This window comes from Solanum stenotomum, chromosome 1 (genome assembly GCF_019186545.1).
Source record: "Solanum stenotomum isolate F172 chromosome 1, ASM1918654v1, whole genome shotgun sequence".
Classification (NCBI taxonomy): Eukaryota; Viridiplantae; Streptophyta; class Magnoliopsida; order Solanales; family Solanaceae; genus Solanum; species Solanum stenotomum.
In genome coordinates, this window is record NC_064282.1 from 20,995,782 (window position 1) to 21,012,551 (window position 16,770).

The 16,770-nt window shown below is 34.8% G+C and overlaps 2 protein-coding genes across 4 annotated transcripts; one reads left to right on the top strand and one right to left on the bottom strand.

Moving 5' to 3' along the window:
* Positions 1–861: 861 nt before the first annotated feature.
* Positions 862–7,545, bottom strand: LOC125867256 (uncharacterized). Of its 3 annotated transcripts, none has more exons than XM_049547690.1 (8): positions 7,303–7,545; positions 4,428–4,902; positions 3,524–3,689; positions 3,388–3,438; positions 3,057–3,239; positions 2,824–2,923; positions 1,503–2,278; positions 862–1,413 (listed from the first exon to the last, which is right to left on the bottom strand). In XM_049547690.1, exons 2-8 carry the CDS (start codon positions 4,889–4,891, stop codon positions 1,060–1,062), a joined length of 2,094 nt encoding a protein of 697 aa, XP_049403647.1. In that variant the 5' UTR covers positions 4,892–4,902; positions 7,303–7,545; the 3' UTR covers positions 862–1,059. The 3 variants fall into 3 exon arrangements, with proteins under 3 accessions (XP_049403647.1, XP_049403654.1, XP_049403660.1); XM_049547697.1 differs by having other exon boundaries at positions 4,428–4,923; positions 7,303–7,531; XM_049547703.1 differs by lacking the exon at positions 7,303–7,545 and adding an exon at positions 6,903–7,157.
* Positions 7,546–9,966: 2,421 nt separating this feature from the next.
* Positions 9,967–16,330, top strand: LOC125853621 (uncharacterized). The gene is made up of 5 exons (XM_049533348.1): positions 9,967–10,291; positions 12,311–12,512; positions 14,443–14,511; positions 14,639–14,771; positions 15,390–16,330. Exons 1-5 carry the CDS (start codon positions 10,072–10,074, stop codon positions 15,882–15,884), a joined length of 1,119 nt encoding a protein of 372 aa, XP_049389305.1. The 5' UTR covers positions 9,967–10,071; the 3' UTR covers positions 15,885–16,330.
* Positions 16,331–16,770: the final 440 nt, after the last annotated feature.

Sequence of the window (16,770 nt, forward strand, 5' to 3'; positions counted from 1 at the left end):
AAAATTTGGACGGTAGAGATTTGATAAGTAAATGTTTGCTAGGATACCAATCCGCGTGCTACTTTATTAACAAATGGATATCTGCCATGTGGATTTTCATTTTTCATTTTTGCCTTTGCATATCTTGTTTTGGGCCTAAGGCTAAAAAAGATGGTAAGCCCATATGAGATTGGACCTGTTTGTGTTTCTTGCTTTTCCAAATAACAATGTTGCTCCGACTGTTGAAAAATGCGGACTGGTGCGTGTCAGGTTCTCCGTGTTTTTGAAGAATCCAACACGGTTGTGACGTGTGAGGAACATTGGGCAAGCATATACTAGTAGATGCTCATGTCAAACTCCTAAGAGGAAAGGTACATAGATATCACCAAAGCTACAACAAGTGACAACTGCTGAATATAAATGAAGTTATTGAGCATTTATTGGTTAATGCAAAATCACAAGAAGGTGAACGCCATTCTCGCTGGAGATGCAACATGATATTCCTTCATCGACTGGGCACTAACTAGTTTGAATAAACGTCTTCCTGTTTTTGAGAGTTCATCATCAGGAAGATAAATCCCAACTGATCCCATGTTGAAAAGAAAGGCATTGAGTTTTTCAACTGACACTTCTCACACTAGTTTTCCACTTAGGGTTACTATTTCACTATATACAAAGCAAATGAGAAGAGAACACCTAGTAGTTATTGTCATTTGAACTTCGGTGTCTCATGCTTATCAGCTACTTCATTGGCCACCAAGTCACACCCTTGGGTGCCACTCATTCTATATGTTTGATCCAAATTTATCTGCAAGAGCGCATATGCTTGATCAACACAACAAAATAAATTACAATAATCAATTGGGGATAACAAATCAAAACTACACCAGAAGCTAATGGATATGATAATAGGTTCAAAATCTACACAAACAACCGAGAGCGCAAAACAACTGGACCAGTGTTTCTTTTACATCCCCCTCAATTCATTCTTCTATAATAGGAAGAGTATCTTGTAAAGGAAATCTCAAATTGTTAAATTGACTAACTGCCTTGCCGGACTAAGTTTAGCTATAACATCTTTTAGAAACCTGCCCATCCAGCAGGTTGGGAAGCTGATTTGCTATCTCTATTCTTTGGTTCACCAAAACGCTGAGAATTTTTCGACTCGTTGAAATTGGCCTTTATCTGAGAGCTGGAAGCTGGCACAGCTCTAAAGCTATCTGTTCCAAATGCTGATGTATTAGTTTCAGATGTCTCTCTGTTCTGGTGGCCATTTTTTGTCCTGACAGATCTAGGAGTAGAGTTGACTGTAGTAGTCTGTTGCTTTGGATCATCAGCAAATGCTTGCCAGGACTTTGAATCAGAGCTCAACTGACTCTGGCCAAATAATCCTTGCTGAAGTTCCCAAACTGTTCCTTCAATGTTATCTTTTTTCTGTATCAAAATCAATTTTGAATTAATAATTATTGAATAGTCAATTATAAATTTCACTAACAATGAAAGTTTAATAGCAAAGAATGTACCGGTGGAGTACTGGATGGTTGACTTCCAGGAGACGCATGGTCTCTCGTGGTGTCTAGATTTGGTGATGGAGTTCTAGCAGCAAGAGCTTGCTTAAGCTCTTGTAACTCCTGTCGCTGTGATCGGCATATTGCAGATAGCTTTTCATATTTAGATGTTATTTCAGCCTTCTCCATGTTGGCTCGTGACAGCTGTTGCTTCAGCTTCTCAACCTCAGCTTCCATGAGCTCTTTCTTCTCCGGTTGTTTTGTGTTATTTCCAGGGCTAGGTTTATTGGTACAGAATTCTGCAACAAAAGAATTGAATCCTTCACCTTGGGGGGCAGTTGGCCCCTCTAACTTTGATGATTTATTATTCCCAACACTCTGACCTGAACCATCCTGGAAAAAGTTTATCTCGAAATCCCTTGATGGGGCTTCCCCTGCTCTATTGGCTAGTTTTGGTCGCACATTATTTTGCACTGGGTGGAAGCTGAGACTTTCCTCTTTCAACGGGCTATTTCGATTAGAAACAGGAACCTTATTGGGATGACTCTTGTCATGGACTGAGGAACTGTGCCTTATCTCTTCGTCAAATTTGGGTCTGGTTGTCTCCTCTGAAACAGAGGCATTTGTTGCATGCTGAGTATTCCAGAATGCACCAATTGGACCAGTAGCTCCACCGGCTTTTGAATTATGTGATGCAGGCGATGCATTATGATTAGGTTCAGCAGCCGAAGGAGGTGGCGGAGGATTTCTGCTAGGCATTGGACTAGTCTTACCTGCAGCTCTTGAAAATCCTGAAAATCCAGCAGATATTAGATTCATTGAAGTGGAGCCAGGATTTTGTACCTTAGTAGTGTCTCCAGTCGCAACATAGTAGAGGTGTCACGTCCCATATGAAAACTCCCATTCCTCTCTCCCCACAATAGAAGAAAGATGTGTAATTCATATGTAACATTACAAGCATCACAAAAATATTTCAACTGTACAGGAAACATGGAAACATATAAACAGCTAATCTGTCAATTTCAACTTCAAATACTCTTTTTTTTTCAACTTCAACCAAATATTGTCCAAATGACTACTAAGGAACTTCAGGTGACTTCTAGACCAGAACCAGAAAAGGAGACTTGAGATTTTATATAATTGATGAAAAGAATTTTAAATGACAGAAATTGGTTCTTTATTATAGCGGGCTAAATAAGTAGATATACTGAATGCAGTAATCTATCAATGTTATCATCCAACAAACTTCACGGATAAAATGTTAATCAATCACAAACCTGAGAAATTCCTACAAGTAATTCACAATAAAACAAAGATCTGGAAAAAACGTTCTCACCTTCATGCCCATCAATACCCTGTTGCTGCATTTCAGGGGGTCTTTCAGGTAACGACTTTTGAAGTTCATCGGGTAACAGGCCATTAACACGGAACCACACCTGCCATAAAATAAAACAAATTGAGTTAGAAAGCTTTAGAGTAGGGTCAGCCCTTATGATTGCTATGGGCAGCACCACTCTACAACTAACCTAAGTTTATGCAGATGAATGGCCAATCAAGCAAAGCGCTTGCCTGCGTGATATCTGGTCTGGCATCTGGTGATGACTGAAGCATATCTCTTATTAGGTCTATGATGGAAGTGCTGTATTTTGGTAATTCTGGAATCCGGTAATTGCCATTTAAAACTTGAAGTTTTGATTCACCATCAAATGCAGACTTGAAGTAGCATATCCGAAAGAGTAAACAGCCAAGGGCCTGCAAGACAAAAGTGCCGCTGTGTTCTAAGATAACCCCGTAAATCTAGGTAGAAGAATTATTTTTCTGATTGTTAAAGATAAAATCTAGGTAAAGGATTTGCGGTTTCTGAAATCATCTTAAAGTTCCTTCAGCCTGCTAAACTTACCCATATGTCTACCTTCTCATTTATAAGTTCTCTTCGGTACAAATCCCACATCTAAGGAAAGAAAAGAAGGGATATAGAAGTCAGCAATCAATACCATCAAAGATAACAATAATCAATAACAAGGTCCTCAATCAACCTCAGGAGCTCTGTATGCAGGTGTCGTGTGTTTCCTTATATTGTCCTCCTCAATTCCCATTTCCTCAGGTTTCTCAAAACGTTTGTGGTTGGTTGAAGTGCTACCAAAATCACACAACTTCCACAATCCATCAGCACCCAACAAAAGGTTCTCAGCCTTTAAATCTCTGTAGAACAGGAAACACAGTACAAAATGAAAGAATAATAAAATCAGAAGAGAAACTTATGTGAATAAATTCAGTGTAGTCAGTCACGGTTTTGCAATGAATTGGATCTCTTAACTGTTCACTTTTGTTCCTAGCTGCTTATGTCAATAACATGAAACAACTCAAACTCATAAGATTGTATATGGAATCAACAGAACCATTAAGCAGAAGGTTAAATGGAATTGTATTGTATCTTTTTATTTTTGGTGTAAAGAGAAAGGTCTAAAGGAAACAGAACAGATTTTAGAATTATTAGGATCGTTGTAAGTATTTTTTTTTCTCTTCTTTTGTCCCCCTTCGTTTTTTGAAGGTCACCAAGCATATTCTTAATGCTGAAGAATACAACATAACCATTTCCAAAAAAAAAAAAAAGTGATCACTCAGTAGCTCTAACCACAAACAAGGGAAAGCGCAACGGATGAAAATCAAGGCAATGAACAAAATTAAGCTGAAAGAAAATATAAAGAGAGTTAAAGACAGATGCGGATTACATGACAACATATTTAACATAAGATGCAAAATACTGAAATTGTGCAAGCAAAGAAGAGGAATTATGATTTATGAAGCCCCAAATCACTGAACAGATGAAACATAGTGAAGACTATTATAAACAAAGCCTAACCTCAACTGAAATTAGTGCTAAAGAAAGTTCGTCATCATTTTAGAAAACTAATCGGGCTTAAGAGTTTTTGTCTTTACCTGTGAGCTATGGGTGGGGATTGGCAGTGCATAGCAAAGACCGCATTGCACACATCCCTGAATATTAAGAGGGCCTGTTTCTCCTCAAAGAAGCCAGCTCCTCGGTTCTCAAGGACACTAACCAAGGATTGTTCACAAAATTCCATGACAAGGAGAGCTTCCTTTGTACGACCCATATCCAAGATGGTATGCGCGTGAAGTGTAACAACATTAGGATGACCCTTGAGCGATTTCATCACCGAAATCTCTTTCAATACTAGATCAAGTGATTCTTCATCATTAACAATCATATGCTTTAATGCATACTGCTTTGAACCATGTAGCATATCTCGGGCTAAATAAACACAAGAGAATCCGCCCTCTGCAATTGCATTGCGCACTTGAACTTTGAGATTGCCAATATCAATGCTGCGACCTTCAAGCCCAGTCTGTTCCTTGGGCATAAAAGGTTTGAATCTCCACATCTTAAATAATTCTATCAGAAGAGAGAAAACCACTATGAATCATGGCAAAGATAAAAGATTTAGCAACATAAACAGTGAAATTAGAATCTGCATGCAGTAAAGTGAACTAGCTGTACAACCACTATGAAAAAAAGTAAAGTACATGTGCGTTAGGTGGTATATGTTTGGAGTTTTACAAATACTGAGTTAGAAACTAACATTAGTTAGTGTTTGTTTGACTTGTTTCTGGAACAAATTTGACTTTTTATGAAAATTTCCAAATTGAGTTTCCAAATCTCAGTTTTTGAGTTTTAGGAATATTTGAAAAGTTGGGTTTGGAAATCTCAAAAATCTTTTGCTAAGTCAAGTTTTCAAAAACCTCAAAGGAACGTCAGCTTGCTAATTCATGATCAGCCTGAAATGGTTACTTATATGTAGAAGACTGCAGATATTTACATTAGAGAGGCACAAACAATAATATTACCGCCAAAACTTCACTCCTACAAATGCAAAACAAAATGTGTTGAACATTTCCAGAAATGGATCTTTTCTTCTTTCTGAGTTGGAGGGGGAGGAAGGTGATCAAAATTTTAAACTTCCACCAGATCAGGAATAATTACAAACTTAGACCATGTTTAAAAGTGAGTTAGCTAAACAAATGAAGTAGGGACTGGAGCTGCAGGCCTTTGAATCAGATCAATATTGGGGACTGATGACACATGGGAAAACTCAAGAGCCTTGACCAATCAGAAAAAAATCCCGCTTCACTAATATATATTTACTGTCCATAAGACCTGCTACACCATATTATTGCTGACAGATGTTTCAAAATATATTCAATACCATGAATAACCTTTAATGTAAAGAGATATTTATGGTAAAAGAGCCTGTATCATAGAAAGATAATCATCAAATCTATCCACTACTAAAATAATAGATTCTCCATTTAATGCTCGAGAATGTTCTTCTACTATGACATGCAGAGAGAAAACAAGCTGTGTTTTTAATGATACAATTATTGCATTGGACTGACACAAGGAATAATGGAACTCCAAAATTAAAGACAAGCAAGATTCTAGATTCATGAACACAACGACAACCGCTCTATCCATACAATCTGTATAGTACTGTTATTATAAGCCTGATTAGTTGCCCTTTTGCCTAGTTTAGAGGAGTTATGGTGTAGTCTATCGAATGTATCAAGTGTGATCAAATTTGTTGGTTTCTTCTCTTCTTTTCTGAATAAGCAGATAATATTGGTTATTATATGGTTAAGGCAATCAGCAGAGATGTCTACACCAGATTATATTGGAAGTATGAAAAGAAAAATTAATTCAAAGTTTCAAACTAATGAGTACTGTACTCCAATTTACAAGTATGCAACATTGAGCTTCATTTAAATTTTATAAACTTGTACAATTATAAACTTGCATCCAGCAAATGTTTGCCTCTATGGCACCCACTTAGCGTCGAAACACACACAAACATGCCATCTCCACGCAGATTCGAGTCCATCACATAAAAGTTAAAACATAGACATATTTCAAGTTTACAGCATTACAACTGCATTCAGGTTTACCAATATAGTGAACTTCTTTTTTTGACAAGTAATGATATATTAAAAATGGTATAACAACACTTAAGACAGTGCATTAATAATTACAAAGTTGCAAAGCCCAGATCATATCTAACATGGAATCTACATCATTTACAAAGGCCATGTTGCACCAAACGGCAAGCAAGGAAATACAATTTCATTCAAGTATGTATGTTGCTCTAAGTTTGCCTACAAAAAGATTCATAAGGATACATCTTTGCTTTGCCTAACTTTTTATTCTTTTCATAGGTCCAACAAATTAAATTCAAGCTGCTGCAACTATTAAATTCTGAAAGTTTTTGCTTTAAAAAAAAAGACCTGAGGCGAGATAATCCTACTTCAGTCCATTATCTGATGCAGTTGGTTTTCTTTCCTGACCATCTACTAAAACTTAAGCGCTATACTACTTTCTAAGAGAACATGCATAGCACTAACCTCTGCATTTTTCCCAAAACTCTGGGATGATTTCTTATTGACAACATGAAATGCCCAAAAATGAAGATATAACTTGTTCAGATGTGGAAATCAAAGATAATAATGTCTCATCAGGCAATGGATCCAAATTCCCACAAAAGATTCTTAATCTTTAACCAAAATAGTAAGCTAGAAGATTCATTTGCACCCAATAACAGCTCCACATGATCAAATTTTGGTCAAGCAAAACAAAATCAGGCCATTCATACACAAATCAAAAAATCAGACTTGGTAGCATCCTACGACAACCAATTGATACCATAGGATAAAGCAAGATTAAAGAATCAAAATTCACAGTAAATCAACACTACCCAATTGCAATAAATCCAAGAAACGACCAAAAACATTGTAAAAATTCTACCTTGATGTTGTAAGTTACCGATCGAGCACAAGAAAACAAGACACCCCAAATCAAGAAATCAAGAAAATTTCCTAAAGTAACTGCATTTAAACAGCTTTGATGTAAAATTGATGAGATCTGAGACTGCAGATTTGGGAGGTTCTTGGGATTCAGGGGATTGCTGGTGAGATCTAAGAAAAGTGTATAGTAATCTTTGAGGGGTTCTATGGATCGCGTTTTCGCCAATTGGCTTATATGCCTTTTTATTCCAAAGGAATAACTTTATTCCGACTATACTATATAGTATTTGATTTTCTACCTTGTGATTATTTTTTTTTTAAAACAAAAATTACTTATAATTTGGTGTTCGATACTTATATTGAAATTTAATTAATTTTAATTTATATTAAGTAGGGGCGCATTCGGGGAGAATGCTTTTTATAAGGATTTATTCATATCCAAGTTTAAACCGAGATCTTTGATTAAGAAAAAAATAGTTATATTTTGATGGTGAGGTCTTTCTTTCAAATATTTTTTTTATCTTTTTCCAGTGGTGATGTTTCATCTGCTTTCTTTATCCATTTTTTACTCTATCAAGACATTTGTTTTGCTTTTTTCCTCTTTTCTTATATTCAATAAAAAAGTTTAGTAGTCTGATGGAAAATATCATTACGTAATCTTTTTTTCTTTCTAGATTATCTGAATGATCTTTTTGACAATTAAATTAATATTTCTCTAATTGCTAAGAGCCTTAGAACATTTTTGTGCAGTTACTAATAATGTGCTTAAAAAAGTTAAGAAATATAATTGAGTTTTGTGTGAGTTTAATAGGTACTTGTATGTTTTGTTAAATAAATATTTTGTTAGGGGTACTTATGCTTATTGCTTGGTGTATGACATGGAGAGCTTTTTAATTTCACTTTTTTTTTTGGTCAATAGTATAGCTTTCATTTCATAAAACCAAACTTTGTACAAGTATAGAGCATTAGTAGCCTAGACAAGCTACTCTTACAATCAATCCTGCTAGTTTCACTAAACTAATATAAAAAAAATAACAAGAATCTTTATAATCTTCAAAAGGGATATCTTGGCAGCATCTGTAAGCATTCCCTCCATGTTGAATTGTTCCTTCCTCTAATATGTATATGCAGCACTATATCTTTTATGATCTGTTCAGAAGAGAATGGTCGTTTTTTAAAACGAATGTAATTTCTAGCTGTCCACAGCTTATTCACAACCATCGCAAACGCATAACTTGTGATTTCAGCAACACCACCTCTTCTTCTTGCAATCTGGCTCATCCAATTCACTTCGGTCTCCAGTCTTGTATTTGTATGATGTGTCCCAACCATTATAACACTATATTTATTTAAATTTAATATTTTTTATGTGAAATATAAATTTGTGTGTGAAAATTAATTAAATTTTTAATAAATAATATGTCAAAATTATAATTTTAAAATATAATAAAATTTAAATCTTGAATCTATATTTGGTGGTGGTATATGAAAGTATATCTCACTTGACAACATTATTTTCCAACTATATTGAGAAAATAGTTATTGACAAACCAAAAGGTGAAAAATCTGGCATCTTTTTATTTTCCTTCTCATCAACCTATTATTTTCGTCACCATTGCTGACATCAAGTAGATTTAGGACATGTTTGGAAAGTCATTCTGATAATTAGATTTGATATGATTTGGTGTAATTATATTATCTGACATGTTTAGTTGATCATGTAATCAACAAGTAATTGAGTGTAATTAGCATAACTCTTTAACAGGGAGGGGATGTGAATTGTTGGTAATTACATGATATAATTACAAGATTTTAATTTCTTCTTTTTATTTTTATTATCATTTTTTTTATTATTATTTGAAATTCTTTTTTTATTTTTATTATTCTAAATGTTTATTTTTTATCGTATATATTATTTATATTTCATTTTTTCTCATTCTCAATCTTTACTTTATGTGATTCTATGTAAGTTTCGTATTATCTATATTTTTATGCTATGTTTATTTATTTATTTCATTAGCACAATTTTGCTAGTATTTTAATTTTTAAATTAAAGTAGAATTCATTGTTGAGTAAGATAATAAATTTACATTAACATGTTATTTTAAATCATATTTATGTATGTTATGTAGAAATTTGACATAAGAGTACATGTTAAATTTTTTGTTTTGAATTTAGAGCGTATGGTGTATTTTTAGTTTCATTTGTTTTAATAGCATTAACTTGAGACTTCACATTGCAAGTCATTTATCTTTTAATTAGAATTGATAGATTATCTATTTGTCAAATATTTTAATAGTTTATGACATTTTATGTATATATTAGTCTTTTTGTCAAACATGCATTTTATGACGTTCGTAGAAATCTTGTGCTTTTAATTTTTATGATTAAATCAATTGAAATATAATAATTAGAAAAATATAAATCAATTATTTTTTTCATAATATTAGTTAAAAACACATGTTTATTAATTAATATTTTTTTCATATTTCAAATAATTAATTAAATAACGTTTATAAAAGAATTTATTTGTCTAATATAAATTTTAAATAATTAATTTTTATTTTTAAAATTTATGATATAATTTTATAATTACAACTGTGTATTAAAATACCATCTAATTGGAAAGTGTTTAGAATCGGAAGTGTCTAGAACTCCAATTATAAAACCCTTGCGCCAATACAAAACCCTGAAAGCAGAAAACTGAAGAATCAGCAGACAAACAACAAAAAAGTTGAAAAAAAATTCAAGACCCAACGTAAGCTGTGTAATGGAGAAGGAACAAGAATCAAACCCTAACCCAATTTCATCAGTTGAATGTGAAGAGTGCAAGTTGAATCCATGGAAGTATAAATGCCCAGGTTGCTCTGTACGCACTTGTAGTCTCACTTGCGTCAATTCCCACAAGCAAAGGACTACTTGCAATGGCAAAAAATCACTCACTAACGTTCTCCCTCTTTCTCAATTCGACGATAACATCCTTTTATCAGGTATGTCATTATTTCGCGCAAAAGTTTGAATTTTTATTGTTTTTTAAATCAATTCTTGTTTTGCTTATCTGTGGATTTTATTTGAAACTGCCAACATCCTTCCCCTTTAATTGCTGGTTTGTGTGGAACTCGTTGGTTTGCTTTGGAGCATTTTGGTGAAATTTGAGCATAAAGATTCTTGTTTTTATTATCTTGGTATGGTGGTACTAGTTAATTGGAGTTCATCTCTGCCCTTTCAAAGCTCTCCTATTTCTTTTTTTCCAAATGACCCACAAAAAAAAATGACCCACAAAAGGGCAAGAGGAGTAATATTCCAGGCCTTGTGCCTTCGTCTCCTAGCTCCACTTTTCTAGCTAAACATCAACTCCTTTTTGAATTTGGCATAGCCCAAGAAACACCAAACCATATGAAGATATCCCGCCATAACCTCAGGAATAGTTTGCAATGTAACAAGATATGATCCACGTACCTCACCCGACTCCGTACCTAGGAAACACTAATTTATGCATACTTTTCTTTTTCTAAGATTCTCTGTCAAAATCATCCCTCTAGTTGCCAATCATGTGGAAGCACACTATCTTCAACACTGACCTAATCATACGGGAAACTATCCTCCACCATAACAAGAAACTTCTCATAGAAGGACTTGACACAAAATATTTTGTTACTTCCCAACTCCCAACTCAAAGGAATCGGGTTTGTCAATTGGCTCACATTGCTTGTAAAGTAAAATAGCAATCTTTGAAGCTCGACCACCTCCCAATCGTGGAAATTCCTAGTGAACCTGAAACCCAAAAAGTCCCATCCCCCTTTTGTTCCCCTAACGGACAATTCTCTATAGCAAGAGGTCCTATACAATACCGATAATTTATCCTTTAGCACCACACCAACACACCTTTTTCCCTCCCAAATCTAACTCCATTCCTTACCTTAACCTTAAAAGCAATGCTATCATTAAAGGCTACCCACCCCCTCATTATATTTCTCCACACACCACACCCTAAAGACATAATAATCACATTTGTTCTACATCCCCTTTCCGCTACTCCATATTGATTCACTGTCACACCGCTCTCCATAAAGCTTCTCCCTCCACCCTGAATCTCCACCACCATTTACACAAAAGTGCTTTGTTCAAAGCCTTCAAGTCTTTAACCCCAAGCCTCCCCCCACCATTTAGGAGCTGTCATGGTCTCCCATGGTACTAAGTAAAAATTCTTTGCCCCATTTGCTGCATCCCAAAAAAAGTTTCCTTGCAACCTTTCCAACTTTCCTATAACAACAGAGAGTGCATCGAAAAGGACATGCAATATGTATGAATACTCATGTTACCAATTTCAAAAATATGTAGGAATACTCGATAAATTGCTCTTAATAAGCACTTCCTTCCCTCCTTGGTGACAAATATCTCTTCTGCCACCCTGCTGGCCTCTTCACTGCCCTCTGAATGACCGGATTCAAGTCTTTACTCTTCAAGATAGCTGCACTTCTTGATTGAGGAATAGGACCTTCATTTACTCTCAATTTGTCTCCCTCTCTTTCTGTGACCTGCTGCACTTGTCAAAATCATGAAACACAAACTTGACTCAAATTGCGTGGAATCTTCTTCAAAATGATTTTTCCGGTCTTTTTTCCCCATGTAATGCTTTCTGTTGAACTCTTTACTTTTGACCATTTTGGCGAAACTAGTGTCTAAAGATTGATTACCTTTGTTGTTGACATTTTTATGCAAGTCTCTGTCTTTGATCGATGAAAAAGACCTTTGCTTTACTTTGATATTTTTTTCTTGAAACATGACTTGCATCAGATGTAATGGAATGTTGTTGAGAATGTCATTGCAGCATTTATCAAGGTGTTTTATTATTATTATTATTATTATTGTTGTTGTTGTTATTATTATCTATTCGGTGCTCCTACTTTAGATTCATTTGTACTCAATGGAACAATAGTATTACTTTGCATTTCTCTTTTTATTTTTCTGATTATGATGTGCTATCTGAGAGCCTCTTCCTACTGCAGATTATAATATGCTTGAGGATGTTAAAAGATTTGCTGAATCCGCAAGAAGAATGAGACAGAAGCTATGTGGCTACTCTCGTTTTAAGCTTCCTTTCCCTCTTAAAAACCTTCGTAGAGCTGCAGACAGTCGCAGAACCAAAATACACTTTCTGTCCAGTGGAATGTCAAAGAGGGAGAAAAATCAAACTTATTACAACAACAGGTAAATTGTTGATCTCAAATGCATAAGGTTGCAGTGATATTCTGCTCTTTGGTCAACCCATCATGCTTATGGTATTTGTTTCTCTGATTTGATTATAATATTACCAGTTTTGCGGAACAAATCCCTTCAAATGACTTGATTTTGGATCTAGAAACTGTAGAAATGGAGAACCCCTTCCTGTGTCAACTTGTATGTATTTTTATAGTAAAAAACTGAAACTCTAGAGGTTCTCATCTTGTCATAAAAGTGCAAAGTTTGCAAACGGCCTTTTGGTTTAACTATTACCTTAGCATTTGACATCGTTTTCTCCCTTCCACTCTTCCATTTCCATCTTTTGTCATATCACTTCGCCTTGTTTAGAGTCACTCTAGTAGCATCTGTGGAAATAATTTTATATCACTTGTTCAGAATTACGTAATGACTTGATCCTCTCACTAAGGAATGGATACAACTTAGAGTTCTATTTTGAGTTGTCACCTTAAAAAAACTAACATCCTTTTCCAACATAGTTGAAAATGTTGTTAAACTACCAACTCTTGATTGTTGAAGTGCAGAAAAATAAATAAATTAATGAGAATGCACGGTATAAGGCGAAATAGAAGGAATTTTATCTCTGATGGGAATTTCTACAATGAAAGAAGGAAAAAATAAATAAAATAATGTTTCTAGTCTAATCTAAACACAATTTGTAATTGATTAGGTTTTCGCACATAAGAATGTCATCTTTCTATAATTAGAAACAACTTAGCTTTAAAATTCTCCAATACCCTAAATGAAATGATTTAAAACCACACAAATGTCTAAGATTTGTTTTAGACCACAAATTTAAAAAATCTGCCTTTCTTTCTTAAACTTTGTGTCTAGTCAAACGGTGTCACATAAATTTAAATGGAGGGAGTACTCCCAAAGAGGAAAACCAAACAAAATTGCGGTGAAAGCAAAGAACAGAAAAGATTCACTTTATCTTCTGCTCGCTTAGCTTAATGGAAGATGCTTGCAAGACTTTGGATATGCTTTTGCTAAATGACCTCCGCATGATAATACATTTGGTGCCATTGCCACAGAGGTGAGGTGCATCGGTAGGTTTCTCTCTGGCATAGGCAGCGTAACACTTGTATTTAGAACACGTACATGATTGATAGAGCATGCATAACAGAATTAGTATTAGGTGCAAATATGTGATTGAAGCTTATAGTTGTTGGGCGACATAGCATTTATCGATGAAAAAGGCCTTTCCTAGAGGGGCTTTGATAAATATATTCTTGTGCATCCAGTCATGACCAGCTGCCCCTTCTAGTGTGTGTCAATAGTATCATAGACTCGGTAGTGGATGAGATTCTTGTCTCAAAGGAAAGTTAAGAGTCATGTTGTCGGTCATTGGTGGAAGCCTGTCCTTGGAACATTGCATAGCCTGAAGAGGGTGCTGTTCTACCTGGACTTTTAGTGAACGCGGCAATGTCTGAATGAAAGACTATGCTTGTGACAGCTTGAGAAGTTGTCAGATGCATACTACTTTTTGATAAGGGAGTAAGATGCATATTATAGCTTGTCTAATGTCCTCTGAAAGATTTCCTTGGTTACTTTCCTGAGTTACATGGATGATTCTCTTGATCAGCTTCTTACTACCAAGTTCTTGTTGCTGAGGCAATGTCTGATTCCCATGTAACTTTTCTCTCAATTTAACAATCTAGGGAGGACTGTCTTGTAGGTGATGGAGAACTCTGCTACAGTTTAGCTTTAGTCAAGACTTGGTTGCTGACTTATCATCATTCTTATCTTCAAGTATTAGTATATTTGTTTTGTCTTTCATTGGCGTCTCTTCCCCTGCTCTTTGTGAACCAAGGATATGAGCATCTATTAACTTATGTTGGTATGAATCAGTATATTTTCTGAAATATTAATGCACAGGACTTTTATGTATTTTCCCCAGGAATAAGTTCATATCTTGGACAATTGAATGGCGGTTTAATTCAACAGACGTTGTCTTGACTGACCATGGGTAAATGTCCTAGACCAACTTTATCCCTTTTGAGTATTCTCTATTTTGATCTAAATAGTATTGATCTGTATACTATTAGCATCACCTTGAGAAGCTTTGAGTAGTTATACAATTGCTTTCGTTGCAGAGTACATGAAAACACAAGCCTCATCGATGTGCTTGAGACTCATTTGAAACCTGGCCCCTGGAATCATCCACTGAAGCAATTTTGTGAAGAGTCTTTGGACTGTCTTAAACTTTTCATTCGCAAACATTCAAAGGTCACTCTCTTTGTTTTGTTTTAAATCTTGTTTGATATGATCATGTTCTTGAGTATGCACGGTCAAAGTTGCTTTATAAAATCTGTTCTCTACATATATTTGAGTACAAAGTTCCAACTTCTGGATAAAATACGCACATTCAGAGACAATCCTCTCACCTTCTGTGATTTCTGTTCTGAATTCAAGACGTGATAACTTCTGTAAGTAGTTCATTTATTTAAGTATTACAATAGGAAGCGTATCGTCTTCTATTTAAGTTGATGCCTGTGTTGTGTGTAAAACCATTATGTTGTTCTTCTTTGCATGCTGTTTTGATGCGAAAAGCTGCTCATGTACTTTCTCTTAAAGAGCCTTTACTTTTTGAATAGATTGACTCTTAGTCCTGTTTTTTGGATAACAATGACATCTGTCAGTGCACGTGCTGCATGATCCTGGATGTTTGTTAAACAATGTTTGGGTGATTTGATTCTGCTTACTCTTCATTTATTTCTTGTGGGTACAATTTTTTTTTCCTGGATGTGTATTGTGTTTTTTGGTATATGTATGATCCTTGAATGAGCTATTTATAGTAAATAACGCTGAAGGAAATATCTGAGTTTAATATTTGTTTGATTGCAGGGGTCGAAATCACCTTTTTATGAGTTGAATTCAAAAGCTCCATTGCGTGAGCAACTAGCCAATAAAGCTATTTTGGAGTACCCTGTCATTTATGTTTTTCTGCCATCGCACAACTATGATTTTGAAGTAATCAAATCTCCCATTCCTCGAAAAGTTGAGCCAAAAGTGCTAAATTGCAGTGATAGTCCAAGTCCCAAGGGAGTGATGTTTAGGGAGGAGGATATAGGGGATGGTGGATCATTAGACCCACACATTTCAGATCTCTTGAGTTGTGACAGGTTAAATACAGCATTCCAGACCTCTAACAAGTCATTAGACATGTTATCAGTTGTCGAGGAAACTGCATCTGTAGTTGGTGATACATGCATAACTTTTGATTCAGAAGTTTTGTCAACGAAAGAGATGGATCCAATTGGAGAAAAGTATTGGTCATTGCTGGGTGACATTTTACCAATGGAAGATGAATTAGAGGAAGGGGAGATAGCTCCACTTTAAATTCGTCGTTGCTTTAAGCTGATTATGTTGTCTACCTTAGTGTTAGAGTAAAATGGTTTGCTTTGTACACCACTGATCCGAGTAAGCTGCAGTATCTGATTTGTGCCTCTTCTACATTGATGATAATCATAGTAGCTATCTTATGAGGATCTTGGGTTTGATTTCTCCCGTCCTCCATTTTCTGAGATGTGAAAGATCCACCAGAGAGTGGCTTGACCATCGATTCAACGTGGAGAAAAAGGTTTGGAATCTGTCAAGCTAGATACAGAATGCAGTTTCATAGAAGCAGTGTACCCTTTGTAGTGGTGCTAGATGATAACTTGAGCATTGTATTTAAAACTATAGTTAAAAGTTTCTCTTTCACAATATTTGATAATTTCAAGATTTGCAGAAGGGTTACCAAATTAAACCAATTGTGTTGGATTTTTAAATCTATAATTCAAATCAAAACAAAACAATAAAAGGAGGGTTTCAAGTTTTTCCCTGATAAAGTCTATATGAATCATATAATTTGTACTCCAAATATTTTTTAAATTTTTAGTTGTATCTTCAAATAAAATATTATAATGTCAATATTTTTATTACTATAGTTTTCCTGTATATTTTGGTAAATATTACCAACTCTGTAAACTATAGTATATGATTGAAAAGTATCTTCATGTGATAAATTGTTTGATTATTCATATTACTTGTTCATATTATCAATTTTATAAAATTAATTTAAACTTTTTATTTTTCTTTTAAAATTATTATTTTTTTGAATGATGTTTTTGTTAATTTAGGTTTTGATGGATGAGAACATAAATTGTAGGCGGAACTTATAAACAAGCCCCTAAACTTGTTGGGTTTTTCTCCTCAGGTACCTCAACTATGTCATTTTTCTATT

What these genes read in the sequence shown, in the direction of transcription:
- LOC125867256 (XM_049547690.1), bottom strand. Translation starts at nt 4,891, where the DNA reads ATGTGGAGATTCAAACCTTTTATGCCCAAGGAACAGACTGGGCTTGAA. An exon ending in ATGAGAAGGTAGACATATGG is followed by an intron (nt 3,240 to 3,387) that starts GTAAGTTTAGCA and finishes TTTGTCTTGCAG; the next exon opens with GCCCTTGGCTGTTTACTCTT. An exon ending in GGGTATTGATGGGCATGAAG is followed by an intron (nt 2,279 to 2,823) that starts GTGAGAACGTTT and finishes CTGGATTTTCAG; the next exon opens with GATTTTCAAGAGCTGCAGGT.
- LOC125853621 (XM_049533348.1), top strand. Translation starts at nt 10,072, where the DNA reads ATGGAGAAGGAACAAGAATCAAACCCTAACCCAATTTCATCAGTTGAA. An exon ending in CGATAACATCCTTTTATCAG is followed by an intron (nt 10,292 to 12,310) that starts GTATGTCATTAT and finishes TTCCTACTGCAG; the next exon opens with ATTATAATATGCTTGAGGAT. An exon ending in GTTGTCTTGACTGACCATGG is followed by an intron (nt 14,512 to 14,638) that starts GTAAATGTCCTA and finishes CTTTCGTTGCAG; the next exon opens with AGTACATGAAAACACAAGCC.